This window comes from Ascaphus truei, chromosome 4 (genome assembly GCF_040206685.1).
Source record: "Ascaphus truei isolate aAscTru1 chromosome 4, aAscTru1.hap1, whole genome shotgun sequence".
In the NCBI taxonomy this organism is placed as follows: Eukaryota; Metazoa; Chordata; class Amphibia; order Anura; family Ascaphidae; genus Ascaphus; species Ascaphus truei.
The window spans coordinates 213,103,075-213,128,685 of record NC_134486.1 but is presented as its reverse complement, the minus strand read 5'-3'; the positions used below and the strand labels follow the sequence as shown (position 1 = coordinate 213,128,685).

Sequence of the window (25,611 nt, the reverse complement as noted above, 5' to 3'; positions counted from 1 at the left end):
ATAACGTTATAATATTTTTTTTTTACAAATTACTGTACTGATTATTATTATAATTCACTGTATATGTAACCTCACATCTTATTTCACTTACCAGTACTCATTTCTTTGGGAGTGCCTCAGAGGGATTTAAAATGACTTGACTATATATTTATGTAACATTTTGACTAACAAGTCATGTAGGTTGGTAACTTTACCCCCCTCTATCCCTTTTAATCACTCTCAAGCTTTTGTATTAGTTCCCTTTGTGTGTTAAAGGTGGTTTGTTTGCAAATTAGCACCACGGGCTTCAGCCACTCCTCCCTTATTAAGATTTACTGATAGAGCATGTGTTTATGGCACTTGTTGTTACGTTGCCTAGCAACATCGGCTATTTAGGGGAGTTCCAGGGCTGCGTGTCCATCCTCTGATGAAGTCACTTCCGGTTCCGAAACGCGTCAGAACGTTACGTTGCGCGTGGTGACGTCACTCCGGTACGCATGCACGCTACCTCTCGGAGCACTGATCGGTTGCAGCTGGTCTTTGCAGACGGTACACTGGGGCTGTATCCAACAGGAGAAGGCAGGGAGTTTCCCAGAATTACATCGCTGGTGTTTGGTGGTTAAGGAGTCGAGGACTGTGTGTTACATCTTGCACGGCCTAGTTCTGAGTGATTACCCCCGCCACCTCTACCCCTGCCACTCTCTCTCTCTTTACTGAAGCTGCAATCTGCTCCTGGTTGGATTCACCCTCAGATCCGATATTGAACTTTACACCATCCTATCGTGCATTGCATTTGCTTATATGGTTTCCATGTAAATGGTTTTTCAGGCAAAAGGTGACACATTGTGTGCTCATTTGCATGTCGTTTCCCAGAATCACTTGCTGCAGTGGAAGCACTGTATGCTAGGGGATAATGGTGGAAAGGCAGAGTAGCAGACCTGTCTAAGACATGTGAATGTGCTCACAAGTGATATTCTTTATTGTGTGCATATATATATGGCACCATTAGGTCTTGTTTGCGCTGTACCATCTGAATACAGGTTTTTTTGTTGCCATTCATCCTTGAGTGCTGTCCTTTGTCTTCTCTTGCTAGGGTTGACCGCTTTCTCTGTTTATTTCTACGGGACAGGCACCATACCATTTCACTTTGGTGGGAGTGCCTGCTGCCCCCCTGTTCTACTATATATATATATATATATATATATATATATACAGCTAAACCCCGTTATAACGCGCCTCGTTATACCGCGATTTGGTTATAACGCGGTTTTCCCGTGGCTCCCGTTTAAAAAAAAAAAAAAAAAAAAACACTGCACACACACTGCACACACACTGCTCATTGCTCACACTGCACACACTGACACACTGCACACACACTGCACACTGCACACACACTGCTCATTGCTCACACTGCACACACTGACACACTGCACACACACTGCACACACACTGCTCATTGGACACACTGCACACACACTGCACACTGCACACACACTGCTCATTGCTCACACTGCACACACACTGCACACTGCACACACACTGCTCATTGCTCACACTGCACACACTGACACTGCACACACACTGCACACTGCACACACACTGCTCATTGGACACACTGCACACACACTGCACACTGCACACACACTGCTCATTGCTCACACTGCACACACTGACACACTGCACACACACTGCTCATTGCTCACACTGCACACACTGACACACTGCACACACACTGTACACTGCACACACACTCCTCATTGCTCACACTGCACACACTGACACACTGCACACACACTGCACACTGCACACAATTATTATATAGAAATAAACAGACAACAGCACTTTAACAGATGTATTTTGCCTGTACAACGTCTTGTGACTTTTGTTTCACAAAGTTAAGGGGGTGGGAAGTCATTGTGCTGTGGGGGTTGGGGGGGTGGCGGGGCCCTGCGCTGCGGCTACGGCGGGCCCTGTACTGCGGCGGGGGGGGGGGTTAGCGGTCTGTGTGTGTGAGTGCGAGTGCCTGTCTGTGTGTGTGTGTGTGAGTGCCTGCATGTGTGTGCGCGCGTGTGTGTGTATGAGTGCGTGAGTGCCTGTGTGTGTGTGTGTGTGTGTGTGTATGTATGAGTGCTCCAGCCCGAGTCCGTGGAGGGAGGGGGGGGGGGGAGAGTAGCGGGTCCCTCCTGCAGCCAGTGGAGGGAGTGGGGGGAGAGTAGCAGCTCCCTCCTGCAGTCCGGGGAGGGGGGGGGAGAGTAGCAGCTCCCTCCTGCAGTCCGGGGAGGGGGGGGGAGAGTAGCAGCTCCCTCCTGCAGTCCCGGGAGGGGGGGGAGAGTAGCGGGTCCCTCCTGCAGCCCGTGTAGGGAGGGGGGGGGAGAGTAGCAGCTCCCTCCTGCAGTCCGTGGAGGGAGGGGGGGAGAGTAGCGGGTCCCTCCGCTCAAGCCACGCCCCCCCTCCCTGTCAAACCTCCCACCTCCCGCTCCGGCTCTTACACTTACTTACACACACACTCAGACACTTACAGACACTCACAGACACTCACACACACTTACGCACACTCACGCACACTCACACACACTCACACACACTCACACACACTCACACACACTCACACACACTCACACACACTCACACCCACCCACACACACTCACGCACACTTACAGACACACTCACACACACACACACACACTTACACACACTTAGACACTCACACACACTTACAGACACTCACACACACACTTACACACACTTAGACACTCACACACACTTACACACACTCACACACACTCACACACACTCACACACACTCACACACACTTACAGACACTCACACACACCCACGCACACTTACGCACACTTACGCACACTCACGCACACTCACGCACACTCACGCACACTCACGCACACTCACAGACACTCACACACACTTACACACACTTACACACACTTAGACACACTTAGACACTCACAGACACTCACAGACACTCACACACACTCACACACACTTACACACACACTCAGACACTTACACACACTCACAGACACTTACACACACTCACACCCACATACACACACCCATATACACACACACACTTTCTCTCCCATATATACATACACACACACACTCTCTCACTCTACACAGACGGGGGGTGGGGTCGGAGCAGAGGAAAGGCCGCGACCAGCACCACCACCCGCTCCCCCCCCTCCTCCCGCGCAGGCAGCGGGAGCGCCAGGGACAGCGGTGGGGAGAAGAAACCCCCCGCTACCACCTCCATGCAGGCAGCGGGATCTGAGGTAAGCGGCGACCTGAGGGACATCCCCGCTCCCATCTCCTGCCCCGCGGCCTGTCCCGCGGTGACAGGGGGAAGCGGGGACAGGAGGGACATCCCCGCTCCCATCTCCTGCCCCGCGGCCTGTCCCGCGGTGACAGGGGGAAGCGGGGAGCGGAGGGACATGCCCGCTCCCATCTCCTGTCCCACGGGATGAATATGCGCTAAAGCGCGGCGGCCATTTTTTTTTCCGCGACCCAGTTAGTAACGCGGTGGTCTCGGGGTGGACCCCGAGACCCGCGTTATAACGGGGTTTAGCTGTATATATATAATGGGTGTGTGTGCTTTAGTGTATTTACAATTTTATTTTAATAAATAAATCTATATATCTATACAAAAGTGTCAATTATTTATGAAAAAAGACTATAATTCAGTAATAATCCCTAAAGAACAGGGACATAACTGGCCAATAATGCCCTGGCTGGGTGCCGAGGCATTACTGGCCAGTAATGCCCTGCTCTTGGGGGATTATTATTTAATTATAGGCTGAACTGTAATGAAATGCAGGACAATATTGAAAAATATTCCGGGCATGCAGTAACTCAAAACAGCTCACAGACAGGGGAGGTAATTGGATAGGAGGTACAAGCAAGACACTGACTCCGCCTCCTCCCTGAGTGTCGTATCTGGGCAGAGTCCACTGGGACGGTTTGAGAGTTTGCCTCCCAGTGGATGTCAGGCAGGTTGCTCTGCTCGGTATCCCCCATTTTGGATTATTTTATATTAACCGTTCATTTTTAGTGCACTTAATTTTATTACCAGTGCACTTGTTGTTGGTTTAATTTTATATTTGTTTGTCTGGTTTTTCTTTGCTCTACTTGGTTCTAACCAAGTGGAATTGCTGTTCAACTGATACCAGAACAAAATAGACCTCCTCCCTGCCTGCAGAGAACAAGGAGAAAGGAGAGTTACCATCCTATAGAGCAGGGTTGCGCAAACTTTTTCCCCTGCGCCCCCATGTCTTTTCTCTCCCCCCTACTCATGCCCCCTCCTCTTTCCATGTCTTTGGCATCAAATGACGCCACATGGTCATTTGACGCCACATTGCTATGTCGATGCGCAGTCGGAGACAAGGTAAGAGAGCTTGCAGAGGCCCCGTGCAGTCCCCATGCATTTAATTTAAATGCTTTGGGGAAGAGTGCGGGGCCTGTGTAAGCACAGCGTGCCACCATTTTGCAAACCCCTGCTATAGAGAAGTGTGTAGATGGAGATCTGCAATGTGTGAAGATAGAGGGGGCTGCAGAGTCTGTGTTTGTGTGTATGGGGGCGACTACAGAGTCTGTATTTGTGTGTGTATAGAGGAGGGGTTGCAGTGTGTGTGTGTGTGTGTGTGTGTGTGTGTGTGTGTGTGTGTGTGTGTGTGTGTGTGTGTGTGTGTGTGTGTGTGTGTGTGTGTGTGTGTGTGTGTGTGTGTGTGTGTGTGTGTGTGTGTGTGTGGAAAATGTAGAATATGTTTATAAAAATCAATATAACTATACAAAAGTGTATATTATTTATAAAAAAAATCATACAATTAGCCTATAATAGTAATAATCCCCTCAGATCAGGGCATTATTGGCCATTAATGGGATTATTACTTAAATCAAGTGATATTTGTTAATTAAAAACCGCACATTTAATATAAAACCCATGAATATTTTTTTTAATTCAGTTTGGTGAATCTAGGCCTTTATTCTCAAAGAAACGAAAACAGTTACATGTTTGATTTAACCCCTTCAGTGCCCTATTGATATTCAGCAATGGTGACCAGACGTCCTGGTTTAGCCTGGACAGTGACGGTTTTTGATGAGGTGTCCCGGTGTCCTAACAATTGTCAAAATGTGCCGGTTTAGCTGGGACAGTACCGGTTATTAATGATTTGTCCCTGTGTCCTCTTGGTTTGGGCGGGTAGGAGGAGAGCGGAGGTTTGGTGGAGATCAGAGGAGGATGCAGGCTGCAGTGAGCGGGGGTCATCAGATTAGAACAGCTGTAGCCGGTAGGAGGGGGGAGGAGAGCCAGACTGTCTGGCTGCTTAACCACTAAAGCTTCGGGGCAGAAGGTGGTGCAGCAGAGCACTCCATAGCTGCTCCTCTCTAGATCTCCATTTCCATGTGTCTGTATGTGTGTATGTCTCTGTGTTGGTGTCTATTTGTGTGTCTGTGTTGGTAAATATGTGTGTGTGTCTATGTGTGTGTCTATGTTGGTGTGTGTGTGTGTGTGTTTGTGTTGGTAAGTGTGTGTGTATTTGTAATGCATATGTGTGTGTTTCATGCATTATGTGCATGTATGTGTTTGTATATGCTGAATATAAATGTATATCTGTATATGGTATGTGTGTGTTACACTAATTTTGCATGTTTGGTATGTGTGTATATGGCAGGCCTGCACAACACGCGTCACGCCCGCACTCACTGTGCGGCTTTCCCCACGTTCCCCCTCCCTCCCGAGCCTGCTCTCCCCCTCCTCCCCCCCCAAGCCCGCTCTCACCCTCCTCCACCCCGAGCCCGCTCTCATCCTCCTCCCCCCCCCCCGAGCCCGCTCTCATGAGTCTCAGAGGAGGACGGCAGGGTAGGAGTCTGCTGCTAGTGAGCGCGCGTGCTTCTTCCCTCGTGTTCGGTCTGCTGCCCGCCGCCGCCTCAACTGATGATGTGAGATACAGGGGGGTGATATGAGATGCAGGGGGGGAGAGTGATGTGAGATGCAGGGGGGGAGAGGGTGATGTGAGGTGCAGGGGGGTGATGTGAGATGCAGGGGGGAGAGGGAGGTGTGATGCAGGGGTGGTGGGATGTGTGTGGTGTGCAGGGGGGTATTGTGTGTGATGTGAAGGGGGAGTATTATGTGTGTGGGTGAGGGGGAGAGATATATGATGATGATGAGGTGTGCTGGGAGAGATATATGAGGATGATGATTATGATGGGTCCTGAGGGAAATATATGATGATGATGATGATGAGGAGGAGGAGGAGGAGGGGTGCTGGGGGAGATATGATGATGATGATGATGATGATGATGATGATGATGATGATGATGATGATGATGATGATGATGATGATGATGATGATGATGATTTTACCTGTGCGGCCCAAATCTATTTTCCTTGGAGCAGTTTGGCCCTTCTCACTTTACAAGTTGTGCAGGCCTGGGGAAGAGGGAGGAGAGGATGGGGGGAGAGGGAGAGGAGGATGGGGAGGGAGGATGAGGGAGAGGGAGGAGAGAGGATGGGGGGAGAAGGAGAAGAGGATTGGGGGAGGGAGGAGAGGATGGGAGGAGGGAGATGAGAAAGGATGGGGTGAGAGGGGGGAGAGAGGATGGGAGAGAAGGAGGAGAGAGTATGGGGTGAGAGGGAGGTGAGAGGATGGAGGAGGGAGGAGAGGGGAGAGAGGATGAGGGAGGGGGAAGAAAGCAAAAAAGAGGGGGGCGTGGTTTATGATTTAATTTGTTTTCTAAATATTTTTTAATGTGCCCAAGGTTTTTACATTTGAAAACCTGGTCACCCTATATACAGCGTATGTCATAAAAAATGTCACCCTGGAGGCCCCTCATGACATATGCTGTACATCATGGCCTTTTGTTAATTTTTAAGGGTCTGTTTGCAATTAGTTCTTTCATGGAGCGTTGATTACGAATGACACTGAAGGGGGGTACCCTCCCCTTTACCTTCCCTTCCAGTCTGGCCGCCAGAACCCGATAATGATCACGTGATCCATCAGTGCCGGAGGGTCCAGACCACAGAGTAAATGTAAAAAATGTATCAATCTAATTGATTTTCTTATACAGTATAAATGTAACCTTATGACTACTTTTATTTCTTTGAAAAAGAATTAGAAATTGCATTTCTGAGGGGCTTCAAAATTGGGGGGTGCTTCTCAATTCTTACCAAAGAGGCAATAAAAGTAATGGAACACACAAGTGACATCACACAAGAGGGAGTAGAGCCAGATTAAATCAAACCCCTCTCAAGTCTCTGCTCACCATGACAAAGATCCACAAAAGGGTGCTATGCTTTTAACATGCCTTTAATCCAATTCAAATGTAATCCAAATTGATTGAGGACCATTACTAAGTTAATGTCTCATTAAGCCTTAACGTATCTTCAAAGATCACTAAAGTCAGGTTAAGTCACATTTGCTAATATATGCTAATTTAAATCATTTAAATATACTGTTTTCAATACCAGTATGTTTTCTTGGTGACCCTATTAGCAAGATAATACAAGCTGCATTCCACAATAGACTGACTCACCTCTCCTCCATTTACATACTCCATCACAAAACACAGACGGTCTTTTGTCTGGAATGAGTACTTCAAAGACTAGGAAAAAAGAAAAATATGTTAAGGGAAAGTGAAAGTTTACAATAAAATGCTAAATTTGATATGCTTCACAGAAAATACTGTCGAAATTTAGAATTTCCAGGGATACCTACAGTTTATATGGATGCACCTTTACCTATTCAAAGGCTTATTTTTTTCCATTAACAAACACACAAGCTCTTTTTAGGAATCCCTGAGCCCCCACAAAATATATACAGTTGGGTCCGGAAATAATTTGACACTGATACAAGTTATGTTATTTCGGCTGTGTACCAAAATAAATTCAAGTTACAGTTAAATAATGAATATGGGCTTAAAGTGCAGTCTATCAGCTTTAATTTGAGGGTATTGACATCCAAATTGGAGAAAGGGTTTAGGAACTACATCTCTTTAATATGTAGCCCCCTCTTTTTCAAGGGACCAAAAGTAATTGGAAAATTGACTCAAAAGCTGTTCCATGGACAGGTGTGGGCTATTCCTTCGTTATTTCATCATCAATTAAGCAGGTAAAAGGTCTGGAGTTGATTCCATTTGTGGGATTCGCATTTGAAGCTGTTGCTGTGAACCCACAACATGCGGTCAAAGGAGCTCTCAATGCAAGTGAAACAGGGCATCCTTAGGCTGCAAAAAGAAAATCAATCAGAGAGATAGCAGGAACATTAGGAGTGGCCAAATCAACAGTTTGGTACATTCTGAGAAATAAAGAATGCACTGGTGAGTTCTGCAACACAAAAAGGCCTGGACGTCCACGGAAGACAATAGTGGTGGATGATCATAGGATCCTTTCCATGGTAAAGAAAAACCCCTTCACAACATCCAGCCAAGTGAACAACACTCTCCAGGATGTAGGCATATCATTATCCAAGTCTATCATAAAGAGAAGACTTCCCGAGAGCAAATACAGAGGGTTCACTACAAGGTGCAAACCTTTCATAAGCCTCAAGAATAGAAAGGCCAGATTAGACTTTGCCAAAAAATATCTAAAAAAGCCAGCCCAGTTCTGGAACAGCATTCTTTGGACAGATGAAACTAAGATCAACCTATACCAGAATGATGGGAAGAAAAAAGTATGGAGAAGGCTTGGAACGGCTCATGATCCGAAGCATACCACATCATCTGTAAATCACGGTGGAGGCAGTGTGATGGCATGGGCATGCATGGTTTACAATGGCACTGGGTCATAGTGTTTATTGATGATGTTACAGAAGACAGAAGCAGCTGGATGAATTCTGAAGTGTATAGGGATATATTGTCTGCTCAGATTCAGCCAAATTCAGCGAAGTTGATTGGACGGCGCTTCACTTTACAGATGGACAATGACCCAAAACATACTGCGAAAGCAACCCATGAGTTTTTTAAGGCAAAGAAGTGAAATATTCTGCAATGGCCGAGTCAATCACCTGATCTCATCCCGATCGAGCATGCATTTCACTTGCTGAAGACAAAACTTAAGACAGAAAGACCCACGAACAAACAACAACTGAAGACAGCTGCAGTAAAGGCCTGGCAAAGCATCACAAAGGAGGAAACCCAGCGTTTGGTGATGTCCATGCATTCCAGACTTCAAGCAGTCATTGCCTGCAAAGGATTCTCGACAAAGTATTAAAAATGAACATTTTATTTATAATTGTGTTAATTTGTCCAATTACATTTGAGCCCCTGAAATAAGGGGACTGTGTATGAAAATGGTTGCAATTCCTAAACGTTTCATACAATATTTTTGTTCAACCCCTTGAATTAAAGCTGAAAGTCTGCACTTCTATTGCATCTTGTTGTTTCATTTCAAATCCATTGTGGTGGTGTACAGAGCCAAAATTATGAAAATTGTGTCAGTGTCCAATTATTTCCGGACCTAACTGTATGTATGTAAGTGTCAAAAAGGAGAGCTAATGAACGTGACAAATGTATACAACAAGCGACAGAAAAGTCCAATGCTACATCTAATATGACAAAAATACACAGTCAAATACTTATATATTCTCTTGAAAAAGGGTCATTTAGTTTAACACTTTGGCCGAGGCATTGTAAGCCTGTGCGCCACAACAAGGCAGACCCTGTTCACAGGCTTACAATGCTTTGTGTATTGTTGTCATATTGGATGTAGCATTAGGCTTCTCTGTTGCTTGTTGTATTATTTTTTTTCCTGCCAGAATTTACTAGCACCAAAATCTAATTAATTACCTTTTAGTGAAGGGACATGCAATAAGCTATCATATGGCCTAGGGCAGGGGTCTGCAACCTTTAAGGAAGAAGAGCCATTTTATAAAAAATGTCTTTGTCCAAAATATTCTGAGAGCCGCAACACATGCATGAATATTACACCCCCACAAACATATATTGTAAACACTGTATACAGGTGCAGCGGCCGTTTTGAAACACTTCACTCGGTGTATACCTCGGAATACCCATTCCAACCGTACCGCAGAGCATGCGAGTGCAGAAAATTGCATTTTAGTGTTCTGGCTTTTAAACACCTGAAATTGACACAGTAGCACAGTACTGTACACATTACAATTCATTCATTTAATTGCATTTAATTGCATTTAATTGCACACAATCCATGAAATTCAAACAAAGCAACCACAATAAACACGTGTGCCTGGGGCGATTGGCGGCATTAATGCCACGTGGAGTACAACAGCGCACACGAAAACGGCTCTGTGATTTGTTCGAATAACGGCCGCTGCATCTGTAGGTATATCCTGTATAAGCATTAACATATCACAAACTTACTTTAATCGGAATTAGGGAAAAGAAAAAATATGTGGCGGAATAAAATGCATATCACAATAATAAGTCCCTTTATTTCGTTTTTTTCATTGTTTTTCTATGCAAAACAGTTTGTCATTTAAAATACACAATACATAAATACATACACTACCACCCCCAAATACATGCACGCACACTACATGGGGGGGGCGCAGCATCTGGGGAGCGGTGACCTGCGAATGGAGGAGAGGCGCATGTAGGTGCTGGAGGAGCCGCATGCGGCTTGGGAACCGCAGGTTGCCGACTCCTGTACTAGGGTGACGGAAACAGTTTATTTGCAACCAGATAGCTTTTTTTTTCTATGAAGGGGCTTGTGCAATATACTCTGAAGAAGACTATCGGGCTGTTTTCTGACAAAATTCCCTATTGACTTAAATGGGGAATTGTGGGTGAAAATGTCCGCTTCACAGTATATAGAATAAGCCCCTATGTAGTTTCATCATGGTTCGCAGATCCTGTTGTTGAAATGCTTTGCTCCTTATAAAACTTTTGGATATTGGGTAATAAAAAATGTGAATATGATTATGGATTTCCCAGATACTGACAACGGTTTGAAGAGTTAAGGGTCCCTGACCAGCATACTGAACGTGAACCCTTTAATATTAGGTCACAAATTATGTCACTACAAATATATGTTTCAAAATATTAAGTTTATAAAAAAAAGCATGTCATATGATCAAATTCTGAAGACTGCTTGGTAAATATGGGCTGATGTTCTTTATTCCCCTTACCCCATATATATATTTACATACTGGATGCTTTTGCCTTGGCATTTTTATTTAGTTTTTGCAAAGACAAATCATGTGCCTTTCGCACCTGCTAAAAACAGAGGAAACCTTTCAAAGGTGCCTAAATTTCACGTTGGCCAAGTTTGTAGATATCCATAAAAAGCATTGTTCTTTTTTCCTTATTCAAAATAATACATGCTACATTAAAGTTTAATTTGGTGGCCATAATCAATAACATCTGATAACCTGTCTTTGCAAAAAAATGTTTGCTTCTCTTTGTTTGAATAATTTTTAAAATTCTTACTTAATTCAATACAAATTATGTATGCAAAATAGAAAGGCAATGAGACAGCTAATTTGCATGTGGCATTTTGGCAAAGGGAAAAAACAGCAATAATTGCTGGTGATCTGTTCACAATTATAATTCCCCTTTGCAAATTCGAGCCATTTAGTTATCAAAGGTACTTTGCATCTTCATTAGTGAAGGGACACATACGCTATGATTTAGTCTCCGATACAGGTTATCACAAAGTAATCCAGAATTAACTGCCATGGGCTTGAATGACAGTTAATACTGGATCACTGTGAGATAAACTGCATCAGAGCACAATTAATCTCCCTCATAATTGTTTCTATTAACCCCTTAGTACCTACAATGGTCATGAAGACTTGAACGATGCATGCACTTATAACTTCTATGAATACTAGGAGGTTAATAGTCCTAATACCCTATCCCTTACCCTTGCATGCTAAAGAGGTTTGCTGCTAATGAAATATTGATGTAAAATTGACCACAATTACTAAGCGGTGCTAGGCCTTCAGTGACATTTATTTGAATAGCCTATTTGGTGCTTTAAAGCAGCAATCCCCCCCTATTTTCAGCTTCGGGGATACCCGCTCCCGAGATACTTGCTAGTGAAGTTACCAGTATTATTTCCTGATTTCATGGTGGGGTGTAAATGGCTGTGTAAGAGGAAGCCGCAACCAATGATGTTACGGCTTCATATTGGTCCCCACTTTGGTGGCAACATTACTTACACAGGAGGAAGATTTAAACCTGGTATCTTCACCAGTAAATATCTTGGAAATTGGGGAGGGTGGGGTGTGAGGAGAGTCCTCAGATCTGGAAAAAGTGTGGTGTACCACAGAGGGACCACCCAGATCCCATCTGGTAAAAAATAAAAGGAGAGGGACCACCCAGATCCCATCTGGTAAAAAATAAAAGGAGTAGGGGTTTTGCTGTTCTAGAACTTTGCACTTCCATATAAATTGTATATATATATTGTACCTATAATTTCTGTACAACATTCTTGATAACTTTTGTAAAAGATGAGTTAAAAAGTTAGCTTTATCGATGGTGTTAAATCTTAGATTTGATATAAATAATATTATCTAGTAATGTTTTGGAGTGCCTAATTAGTTTTGTGTAATAAAGAATACGAGTAGTTTCTCAAGAAAAGGAAAAAGATCCACCAATTCACAGTAAGATATGTACTGTAGTTTAATTCTAAAAAAATAATGAAAAACTCTAAAAAGACCTGATCATCACGTTATCTTTATCTTGAAGAATGATCATCACGTTATCTTTCAATGGTATGTTGTCAAACATGGGCGATCAAAAGTATCAAGTGTTGGTGGCCCTATTGTATATGACCTCACCTTGATAAAGTCCCCACGGGACGAAACGCGTTGGTGCGTGGGCTGTGTTTCTGTCCCTGTGTACTTATGGAATAAATTACCCTCAGTTTTAGTCTGGAGTTGTGCCCTTTATTTTTCCTATAGGATTTTTCCGTTGGATTCTCTTACCAACAGTGCTCCTTTGCTCTCTTCATTTTTGTTGTTTACCCTACCAGGATTGCACGCAGTGGAACTACCCTACAGATGATTTCTGGACTTCAATGTACCCCCTTGGGCAGGTAACGGGCAATAGCCCTTATATTCTTACCTTGGACCCTATATGGGGAAGTGTGTGGTTATTAAGTGGGGTGTGCGGTGGGACCAAATCTGCGGTAGTCTGGCTGACTGACCGCTAGGTCCTTTATTTTTGCCCCCCCTTAATTCCTTTTTACATACATGATGATATGGATCTATGACAAGTTCCCATCTACCTTTATGTCTACAGTCTTTCTGTGAATCTAACCACTTATATTGAGCGTCAGTCTCTACATCAATATCCTATTGTATATGAGGAAGATTCTTTATTAATCTATTCATCTAATTAATGGGGTAACCAGTCTTTCACATCCATAATATGGATTTGTTTTCATTGTGGTGTTACATCAAATCACACAAATACTGCAAATGTTCCATATTTCATTTTTAATACATAAAACAATATATATTGTAATGCATTGCATTGCTAGCTACATCAAAGGGTGAAAGCAGCTGAGAACAACTGCTGGTCTAACAGCACTGTAAAACTACGATTGGTCCCAACACAACTGATTTTTCAACTGGGGGGTTCAAGGGGTTTTAAAGTGATGACTGTTGTTTTCATTTTTCCTTTATATAAAAATTGACATGACTGATTTGAAATCTTTGTAAAAAAAAAAAAGTTGAAAAACATTTAGGATGTATCATTTTCAAAACAATGCCTTTTTCATCTTTTATTGCATGAGAAGATGTGTTAAAATATGAAAAAGTACAGAAAATAGCTATGTTCATTATCTGTACACTTGCTAATTTGCAAGTTAATTTTAAAATAGGACAGAATGTTCAAATACAGTCACAGCTGCACCTTGTCTATCTTTAAACAATAGTCTACAGTTTTTTCCCTTTAGGTGTAAAATGTTTGCTCGGATTTCTCTTATAACAAGAAATAAGTGGTTACTTACTGTTAAAAAAGGATGCCGCGTGTTTTTTAATACCCTGCTTTCTGTGAGCGTATGTGCAACTTCATCCTGAAGATTAGAGAACATTAGTTATATATGGCTTTTTGAAAACTTCCATGCTGTATTAAGGGTGTAATAAAAGAGAAAACGTCAATTTTCTGGTGCGATGGTTTAATGGTAGCTGGTACTGTAAATCAACAATGTAAGCTACGCTATTCTTAATTCTATTAAATATAAATTAAAAGTATGATGACTTACAAAACTGTAAGCCAAATTATTATTTTTTACATTCCTTTTTTCTCTTGATAACGCCTTTCATTTTGATATACTTCAATTGTTTTCTATTTTCGGATAAAATATTGATGAGGATAAACATATCTAGTATTTGAAGGAAAAGTCATGATTGCCGCTCTAAACCCACATCTTTAATTTTTCAAGTTCGTTATGAGCTCCAAATGAAAGCTGTATCTAATTTTGGATTCCACATCCTCATCTTAATTTAGGATTAGATTATACTTGAAAAACTATTGTCCCTGATGCCCTTTGTCTAAACACGAGTAAAGACAATAGGCTCCTGGTAGCCCTACGAAAGATGCACTTCATACAAATTAAAAATCACCTTTGACGACATGTGTAGCATGGGTCTGTGTGCTGGTGTTACTAAAATAGAATGAAACAATCAGTTTTAAAGTCTAGGAGGTGAGTATAATAATTATGAAAAATGTATACAGTACTGATTGCACATTTTTACGCAAAGGGGGTCAAAAGATTTCCATGAAGCATAAGCACAAACTGCTGCTTTTCTGTTTTGGACAGCTCATGGTACCAGAGTATTATGCATAGTCTGTCTCCTGGGTAGACGGCCTGAACTGCCCATGGTACAATTTCAGGAACAGAAGAGGAAGTCCTCCTCTTCTCTTCTGATCATGGACTGAACATCATTAGGCTACTTTAAACGTAAAATCTTATTTCATAGACAATGGGTTCATAGGTTGCAGAAAAGGTGCCCCGGCATTTCCCATTTTTATGTTTATGTCCTTGGCTTATTAGTCTCAAAGCCATAGCTCTTCTTTTTAACATTTCGATAAATAACTGTAACTGCAAATAAAGTACATTTATCTTCATTGATATACAGCATCCCATGAAAAGGCAACTTCGAGGAAACTTTTCAAGAGTGCAAGAAAGTGTATGGGAAGTTATGAAAATGTAAAGACCCACCAGTGAACTGCTTAACATAATTCAAGCTTAACATTAAAACAGACATGGTTCTTACGAAACAATACCATGGGCTCCTCCTTTTCTACGCTAGGTAATAATTTTGAGGGGAAAAATATACTCTAGCTCTTGATCAGTCACATATTCTTATATTGACCTATTTTACTAGCTATGCTTTTGTTTTTCTGTACCGTTAGGAATTAATAATTTTCATTCTTTGGCATAGCAAAACCCCATCTTTAGATACTATATCTCCACCTATATATTCTTGTTGTATTTATAATGTGCCTTCTGGTTTCATATATTGTAGATATTCTATATGTATTATTAATTAAAAAAATAACTGAGAAAACACAGAATAAAAATAAAATGTCACTTAAAAAGAAAAAACAACCCATCTGAACTTTGTGTAAGCATGATTACATTTCTTTATGAAAGCCAACTGCATTGTTAAATTGTTTACACAATGTTTTTAAGAGCTAATACAAATGGGGCTGCACCTCTGTCATTAGTAATCATAACATGTAAATTATGTGAGTGAAAACGTAAGTGTTTCATTTTAGGATTATTCTTGATTAGAATTTGTTTTTATTTTGCATTAAAAATGAAGTAACATTATTAAACAAGTTACAATTACAAAGCATTTATCATAATCCTACCTTTGCAATTATTACTTCTTTTTTCAAAATCTTCATTGCATAATATTTTCCACTTGCTTTCTCCCGAACTAAAATAACCTTGCCAAAAGTACCTTTGCCCAGTAATTTTAAGTAGTCAAAATCATTCATTGTCTGTACAAACAAATAAAAAACATAATTAGCATTTTAAATATAAACATAGTTACATAGTTACATAGTAGATGAGGTTGAAAAAAGACATACGTCCATCATGTTCAACCTATGCTAAATTTAGACGACAGATACTTTATCCTATATTTGTACTTACAGTATATTTAAAGAGGAAGGCAAACAAAAAAACCCAGTGAAATATCATCTAATGATATCTCATAAGGGGAAAAATAAATTCCTTCCTGACTGACAATCAGATTACTCCCTAGATCAGCCTCCTCCCCATGTTTACTTATTAGGTATATCCCTGTATACCTTTTCTCTTTCTAAAAAGATGCCCAAAGATAGACTTACAAATATTGGCAGGACTGAGGGCGCATTCATCTTTCTCTTATTGGAGGTTTTTATGCCAATATTTGTAAGTCTATCTTTGACTCTGGACATTTGCGGGACTTCCATCTCCCCCACGCAGTGACTCACTCGCGTGCGACACTGATCCTACGCTGACGCCGCTCGGTGACGTCACGGATGCGCGTCTGGCATTCTAGGAGTGAGCAGCTGATGGTGAGGCTTCCCGTTGCGGTGGACAGAGCCGGAGTATCTCCCTCCTGTGTGGCGGTGGTCACTGCATCTACAGCTGGCGATCGAGGAGCTAACTGCAGGCTGTGAGACTTTCCACTGCGGTGTCCGGAACCGGAGTGGTTTCTTCCTCTGTGGCGGCAGTTCCCCTGTGGCGACGATCGCTGTGTTTGTATCCTGCTGGTTTGCAGCTGTTCCACGAGACCTGCGGGAAGTGAGCTGACTAGACGTCCCCTATCCAGAGTATAGATTGGTAACATGTCCATAACATGTTCTGCCTAATTAAACCATATTGATGTACGTGTGATACTTACCAGTTTGCTAAGACAATTTTGTTTATATGTTGCACAATGAGGTTTTTTGCGCTGTCTCTTTCTTTGTTTTTGCACTAGTTTGGTTGTGGAGCGGTACCACGAGCGCAGCAGCATAACCTCCTTTATTGTAAACAGGTTACCATTGTTTATTTAATCACTTAGATCACTAAGAGCACAATATCACAATTTTTTGACGCAGATCACTTTTTTCTTTAGAAAACGATTACTTCAAGTTATTGCTGCTAAAAGTGGTTCTACAAGCTATTGAATCATAAGGCATACTTAGTTTTTCACACATGGCTTCTCCATTTTGGCTTTATTTTTGTTAAATAAATCATGACACGGTGTAATATGTCATGTGTTGTTGTTCATCTGAGGTTGTATTTACCTAATTGTTAGACCTGCTAAGGAACAGATGAGTGTTATTATGTCCTGATATGTAAAACCATGGAATTCAAAGAGGGAGTACTTTCTTTTTCACATGACTGCATATACCTGCCTGGACTGAGTCAGTGAGGAGGTGTATGAGATAATGCTTCAAATGGAGACTGCCCCCTGAGTTCCCTGGAGCTAGAAGCGCTGACACCGGACCAGGTGACATCACAAGCCTGTCCTGATCTCCACTACACCGCAGATCCACTCAGCTTTCCTGGACCAACAGGTATGCCTCAGCACCACACAGAGACAGTAACTAGCCGTGTATCTCCCAGAGGAGGGGGAGGGGATGGGGTGGTACATGCGCTACACATAGTTGCAATGCTGTGCTGCTTAAAAACGTTCGGTGTGTTTTTCTATTTTTTCTATTCTTTGTTGACTTAGACGGCGCGTTGCCTAGCAACGTTGTATCAGGCTAATCTGGCTGCAGTGGCTGCTCAGCTTTGTCTCACAGGTGTTGGGGGTTAGGTGATTTTTTCAGCCCCTAGGAGTATTTATAGTTGTTTGTGATAATCATTTGTAAGGTGTAGGTCTGAGGAAGGGACAGGATTGTCCTGAAACGTTACTGCTTTGTTATTGCTCTGATGTACTAAATACAGCAGAAGGTTTTTGAACTCCATTTAAAGTCTCCTGTGTGCCACCGCTATCTCCAATTTCTACTACATTTATGTGGATCCAGCCTTGAGACCCCGGGGTCAACAGAGGGTGAACACCAAAGAAGAAAGAACTGTTTATTATTTATATCTTTAAGCATTGGTGTGCCACATATATGCCTTCATTATATTTGTATATAGTTATCTTATCCCCTCTTAGACACCTCTTTTCTAATGTAAACAAATCTGATTTAGCTAGCCTCTAAATCAGATTATCCAACCCCTTTATTAATTTGGTGCCTCTTCTCTGCACTCTCTCTAGTTCCATAATGTCTTTTATATGGAGTGGTGCTCAAAATTGTACTCCATATTCAAGGTGTGGTCTTAGTAATGCTTTATAAACGGGTGTATTTATGTTTACTTCCTTTACATTCATTGACCATTTAATGCAAGATAAGATCTTGTTTGCCTTTACAATTATTGCATGATTTTTGGCACTACTGCTAAACCTGCTGTCTACAAGCACTCCTAAATCCTTCTCCATCAAGGATTCTCCTAATTTATCCCCCACTTAATATATATGTTTCCTGTTTATTCTTGTTTCTCAAATGCATAACCTTACATTTATCTATATTAAAACTCACCTGCCATTTACATGCCCAAGTTTCCAGTCTATCCAAGTCCTTCTGGAGAGAAATTACACCCTGCTCTGATTCTACTACCTTACCCAATTTAGTGTCATCAGCAAACATGGGGACTTTGCTCTCTATGCAAACCTTAAGGGCATTTATAAACAAGTTAAAAAACCAGGGGTCCTAGCAGGGCCACCAACAGAATTCTTGGACAAGGACAAATGCAAGGAGCAGGCCCCTCCCCCCTCTACCCATAGCACACCTACCATGATTTTGTTTTTAGGGCGCAACGTTCACTTAAATGGCAGTGTTGCAAGCCCTATTTCACACCTCAAGAGCCCCCCATTTTACACCCTGTGAGCCCCCTCTACAGTATTTCCCTCCCTTTTCCCAAGTATTTTTCTCCCCTCTGTCTCACCTCTCACTTTGCCCCCACTCCATCAATTACTCCATTCTCCCTCAATCCCTGCCCCCCGCCTCACATGTATTTCTCTCCCCTACTCCCTCTTTTCCTCATCCCTCTCCCCACCTTTCTCCTCTCTCCCTTCCATCAATTACACCACTCTCACTCAATTCCCTCCCCCTCACATAATTCCCCCCCCACAAAACATATACCAAAAAAACACCCCCAATATATATACAACCCCTCCACCTCCCCAAATATATACAAACCCCCCCAATACATATAAAAAAGACCACCGATACATATAAAAAAAAAAACAATACATATAAAAAGACCCCACTCCCCCCCAATACATATTTAAAAAAGTAGACATACCTTGGGGATGGTCGGAACCGGTGGCTGCAGGGTCTGGCGGCCGTTTGCAGCCAGGCCCCAACTCTCCATCAGCTGCAGACCTCCTCACCCTGTATCCCACGACGAGCTTCCAGTGAGCGCACACTGGAAGCTGAGGCACACTGACAGCAGTCAGCTCGGTGTTGGACAGGAAGGACTGCATCTGATGGACAGCCAGGGACCGGCTGCTGACCTAGCCAGAGGTCAAGGCCAATTACAGCACCGGCCGCCGAGCCTCCCCAGCCTCCAGCCCGGAACACCATTACCTTTTGTCCCCCTCTTGGTGGCCCTGACGGCCGCACAGGGTGTCCGAGCGGCCGGGCCCCCTGACACTCCGGGCCCGGGACTCCAACCACGGCAGCCCCCCCCCCTGTTTGTGGCCCTGGGTCCTAGTACCGATCCTTTAGGTACTCCACTCGCAATTTTAGTCCAACATGAAAAAGTTCCATTAATTACAACTCTCTGTTGTTTATCCTTCAACCAATTTAGAATCCATGCGAAATATTTTTACTGAGTCGAATTTGCTTTATTTTGTACAGTAACCTTGTGTGGAACCGTATAAAAAGCCTTTTCAAAATCTAAGAAGACCACATCAACTGCATTATCCTGGTCTAAATTGCTACTTACCACCTCAAAGAAACTAAGAAAGTTAGTTTGGCATGACCTATCCTTCATAAATCCATGCTAACTATTACTAATAATGTTGCTTTCTATTAGGTATTCTGAATATTATCCTGTGTTAAACCTTCAAGTAGCTTCCCGACTATTGGATGTCAAGCGTATATGTCTATAATTCCCCGGTTGTGATCTAGCTCACATTTTAAATATTGGCACCACATCTGCTTTACGCCAGTCTTGTGGTACTGTGTCTGTGGAAATGGAGTCCTTGAATATTAAATGTAATGGTTTGGCTATTACTGACCTTAACTCCTTAAGAACTCTTGAATGTATGCCATCGGGGCCAGGTGCCTTATTTACTTTAATTTTATCAAGCCGCCTATGAACTTCCTCCTCAGTTAATCAATTGTTCGTTAATATAGAGGCTGTGGCTTCCTCCTGTGGCACTACTATTGAAATTGATTCTTCCGTGGTAAATACAGAGGAAAATAATTGGTTTAATGCCTCTGCTTTTTCTTTATCTCTAATAATTTGCCTGCCCATCTCACACTGAAAGGGTCCTATATTTTCTTTTCTAATTTTTTTGTTAAGGTATTTAAATAATAATTGATCTTACTTTCAATTGCAATCCTTTTTTCATTTTCTTTTTTTCTAATTTGATTGCCCATTTGCAACTTTAGTTACATTCCTTATAATTATTTTATGATGCCTCCATCTCTTCTGACTTAAGAATCTAAATACCTGCCTCTTCTTTTCCATTTCCTCCATTACCTGTTTATTTAGCCATATTGGTTTACACTTGTTTCTTTTGTATTTATTACCCAAGGGTATACACTGATAAGTGTGCTTTTCTAACAATGTTTTAAAGACTGCCCATTTATCTTCCACTTGTTTCCCTGCAAAAACATCATCCCAATTTATTCCTTGTTGATTAGTCCTCAATTTATTAAAATCTGCCTTTCTAAAGTTTAAAGTCTTTGTTGTACCCAAGTAATATGGCTTTTGATCATTTATTTCAAATGAGACCATGTTATGATCACGGTTTCCCAAATATTCCGAGACTTAAATATTTGTTATTACTTCTACATTGTTTGCTATTACCAAATCCAGTATTTAGCATTTCAATGGGAAAAAAAAATATTGATTTGCCTGTAGGACTATTTTTAACAGCAGATTTCACAAAATGACCACACATGGCTGCTCTTCACTAGCAGTAGTTACATGTATAGCCATGCATAATAATGGTATATTACTTTCCTCTCTGTTGGCAGTAAGTCCTGGTAAGTACAGGTATGCCAGCAGTAGTTATGGAGGTTTTCCCTCACACCCTGGTGAGGTGCCCTATGTATGGAGGGGAGTGGCTGTATGCTCTGAGTCCCTGGATAGTGACATCAGGGATGCGCCTGCCTCCTGAAGTATATAAGGCACAACACAGTTAGTGATAGTGTGTTCCAGCAGCTGTGGAAAGTTGTTGGGAAGTTGTATTGCCTGCATAAGGGATTGTAGGAACACTTTGTGACCCTAGTGAAGTAACTAGCGGTCCAGGTTGACCAATCGGCCTGTCTAAGCCACTCTGTGTCCAGGGACCTGGCGCAGAGAGGATCTCCCTAGGAGAAGAGGGAATCCCACTTCAATTCGGAAGGGCGTACCTGGCGAAGGGACAGCACGGAGAGATGTGCGGCTAGAGCCGGCAGCTGCATGGGGCAGTCTGCTACATCACCGTCTACAATAAAGATGACCTTGTTACCGATACCCCCACTGTGTGAGTGTGAAATTACTCAGCAGTGGATGGCACCACCAAGAAGGAGTTCCTCACCAGGACCATCTCCCTGCGGAAGCACAGATCCTGATGAGGTGGAGGCGCTGCACATGATGTAAGTTGAACTCGCATCCACTACCTCAGCTACCTGTCCTGCTGGAAATCCCCTAATAACATCAACCGGGAGACTCAGGAGTCCTGTTGCCTACAGGTGCACCACCAAACACTAACACGTAATAGGGGTTGGTTATTAGAGTACCCGGGCCAATGTGAGATTGGGGGGGGGGAAACCCGTTACAATTGGAGGCGCTGCTGAGATATATATATCTATTAAACAGGACAGGCTTTTGCTAGGCACACACTAGGAAACAGGGAAAGTGTATGCTGCCACTTTGTGCTGCGTTGGGATGGAACCGCAGGGATACCCTGGGAACCTGAGAGGAGTTAGTGGGTCTGGAGAGGGGCTATAGCTGTCCGAGTCACCTTGAGGTCGCGCTAGGGGTAGGACGCCTGAAGGGATAGCCTGTTAACTAGGTCAGGACTATTGGAGAGGGTCTGCACTAGGCTGACCAAGAGAGGTAGACGCCCAAGTACTGCATGGAAGCCCCAGAGTACTCTAGCCATTCCAGATCACTTACCGAAGGGAGCACAGACTGGGAGGAAGGATATACAGTAGACACAGAGAGTGAGCCTAGCCTGAGGTAGTGCAAACACGAGTTAGACCTATGTTAGGTACACAAGGTGGTGCACAAGGCATGTTTATTGTACGGATGTGGTAGCTGCCCCGCAGAGCGGAGCTCCATGTACAATACTCCAGTATACAGTGAGCAAGAAGCGACCGTCAGAATGGAGGATCTGCAAACAGCAGAAGGTCCAGGATGCCGGGATGAGGAAGGAGAACAAGCTACAGGAGAGACTCTTGTGTGTTTGTTATGGAATGGCGTGAAAGCCGTGGCTGCGCCGTGTTTGTCATGCCTATGTTCTCGGGAAGATACCCCCGAGAATAGTGAGGACGACAGCCTTGCGAGATGGGAGGAACGAAATGGACTTTGTTACACACCAATAAACAAACAGCCAGACGCTACCTCAAATATGAAGGACAGTACTTACCAAAATGGCGGTTCCCACGTTCCCGGGACACCGCGTGGGCCAGCTGCAGAAAGTCTTGCAACTCTGCAGTTTGCTAATTGTTGGCCAGGATTGGCGGCAACGAGGAAACTCCACCCAGTTGGGGAGTTTGGCGCGAAAGCTGGAGCCGCGCCCTCATGGACTATGACTCACTCCGCCCCAGTGCTGGGTCAGCCTACAAAGCGGCGAGACATCCCCCTAGTTTCAACCAGGGGGAGTGGTCTGCAGTTCAACCGGATGCCGATGGAGGAAGTGGGGGGAAGGATTGCTCAACCATCCCCTGCACTTCAGTTGCGAAGAGCCATTGATCAATACAGACCGCTAGGACGAGTGCTTCCGTTGGTGACCATGGCTGAGCAAGTGGAGAAAGTGGAACAGAGACCCTTGATATATACCCACCCCTATTCGGCTCCAGGAGGCTTTCTGATTATCCGCGTAGAGGGTGTGGAGACAGTGGTCTGTCTCTGCCTGCAGTGCAGACTGCCTGGCGGAGCCGTGGGCAGTGAGGCTCGATGCCCTCATTGTGGGCTGCAATATATGTGGCCTATGACAACGTTTGTGCCGGTACAAGCTGTGGGGATGAGAGATCCTACCCCGATGTCGGCAGCGGAGCTTCCGGGTGCATTGTGGAGTGCGAGTGCAGGTCCCGCGGAGCCGGAATCAAGCCGAGTTCATAAGGCCGAGAAAACCAGTCAGTCATCGGAGAGGTGACCGGAAAGGAGCCCATCGACGGTCCCCTACTGGGATACCCCACCCGAACTGTAAATTAGAGTCCTCGGACGAGGAGTGTGCCAGGCTGGCAGAGGCACAGGACTTGTTGGCGGAGTACCATACTAGTGGTATTCCGTGGCGAGATGCTATCCCTCGTGGTGTGGAGACACGGAGTCGTGTGTCTCCAGTACCGCGCCAACCCGATCGCCAGAGTCCCACTGCCGTGGTGACTAGCGGGTCGGAAGGAGGTCGATCCACCCGACCCTGCGGAGCAGTAGGTTAACTCCGTGCTCACCGCAGATTCCGGGGGTGGAGGTGAACGAAGAGCGGATCCAGGGTCAGGCTGGACCGCGCAGCAGAAGAGCGTTGCCGGATGTCCTCGTGGAGGAAGAGGTCTCGATTGGGGACCCAACCCAAGATGGCGTCGCAGCACGTGCGTGTCCAGAGGCAGTTCCGGACGACCTGAGCGGTGTCGAGTGGGAGGCGATTGCGCCTCTACGGTCGAGCAGTGGGAGTCGATCCCCTACGGACAGACGGAGTGGGCGCTCGAACCGGAGAGCGAGAGGCTCAGCTGCCGAAGGAAAGAATGGACATTGTGGCGGACGTGAGTCAGGTATAGTGGAGGAGCAGGCCGTGACCCTGCCGGTACCTACCGTCCGGCCCCGTCCCCCAACCCCGTCCATACCCAAAGTTTGCCCCAAGGCCCTAGTTCAATCCCCTGTCCCTGTCACCTGTTCATTAGGGTCAACCTCTAGCCTGGGGATGTCAGGGGATTCCCGGGGTCCTACCGAAGAACGGACTGGAAGCCTGGACTGGGGAACTTCGGATGATGGGTCGGAGGGTGGGGGGAGGATTTCCCGACGAGAGTCGGTACCCAGTGATAGCACTAGCATGCTGAGTATCACGGGTGGACACTGGTCACAGCGTAAGGAAAGGGTTGCGCCATCTGAGGGTACTTCAGGGGTATCATCGGGTGGGCCTGAGGAGGAAGAGCCACTAGAACTCAACTCAGGGGAGGTACGGGAAACTAGGTGGTGGGCACCATTATATGAGGGTTATGTCGCCTGGATAGACCGCACCCGTTTCATTCTAGAAAGGGATGGGGTGGTTGACCATTGGTGGGCTCCTGGGGATTTTGACGATGAGGCCTATCTCAAGGAGCTACGAGTAAGGTGGGACCGAATACAAGGAGGTCTTATTACCCCAAAGGGATCTGAAGGGTTAGATGATCCGGTGGAGTCAGATGAGCCCCTGTCATGGGTGTTACCGGGAAAGGCTGGGCAAACTAAGTTAACCCGGGCCTGCCGAGCTGAACGGGCTATTGCAGCCAAATATAAAAGGTCCCATGGGCTTGAATACCCATATGTCCCTGAACCTCTGATGAGGGAAATAGAGGACAATCGAGAAAGGTGGCTTCGTAATGATATCGAATACTATATCGTTAATAAGGGAGGAGCCATTAAGGGAGTTCAGGCTGAGCAGAGGGTTTCCCAACTGATGAGGGTTTGGAAAATCGGGCGCAGCATTTATATGCACAAGGTGGTGTATTGTAATGAGCGAGGCTTGCCCCGAGAGAGCGGGGCAGGAGGTGAAGAAACCAGACCCTCGACACTACTATTAGGTCCCGTCAAAGAGTGGTCTGCCTTTTTCTTTGATGCTCTCTGCTGGTCAGTGAGCGGATGTTCTGTCATTATTATGTGAATGTGATAATGTTTAACGCTTAATTTGTGTGTTCTTTTTCAGTGTTTCCTGGAGCAAGGTACACCAAATTTAGGCCCCAGCCGGGTCGGTGGGGATTCACCAGGGGGAGTATATAGCCATGCATAATAATGGTATATTACTTTCCTCTCTGTTGGCAGTAAGTCCTGGTAAGTACAGGTATGCCAGCAGTAGTTATGGAGGTTTTCCCTCACACCATGGTGAGGTGCCCTATGTATTGAGGAGAGTGGCTGTATGCTCTGAGTCCCTGGATAGTGACATCAGGGATGCGCCTGCCTCCTGAAGTATATAAGGCACAACACAGTTAGTGATAGTGTGTTCCAGCAGCTGTGGAAAGTTGTTGGGAAGTTGTATTGCCTGCATAAGGGATTGTAGGAACACTTTGTGACCCTAGTGAAGTA

The 25,611-nt window shown here is 44.3% G+C and overlaps 1 protein-coding gene across 3 annotated transcripts in view; it reads right to left on the bottom strand.

The window, feature by feature from the left end:
- The window catches only part of AKT3 (AKT serine/threonine kinase 3), a 642,459-nt gene that overhangs the window by 160,558 nt on the left and 456,290 nt on the right, over positions 1-25,611 (bottom strand). For all 3 annotated transcript variants that reach the window (XM_075596830.1, XM_075596831.1, XM_075596832.1), the window contains 3 exons: positions 15,798-15,929; positions 13,927-13,992; positions 7,527-7,595 (listed from right to left, as the gene is read on the bottom strand). In XM_075596830.1, the coding sequence (XP_075452945.1) occupies positions 7,527-7,595; positions 13,927-13,992; positions 15,798-15,929 (267 nt within the window). The remainder of the gene's footprint in view (positions 1-7,526; positions 7,596-13,926; positions 13,993-15,797; positions 15,930-25,611) is intronic.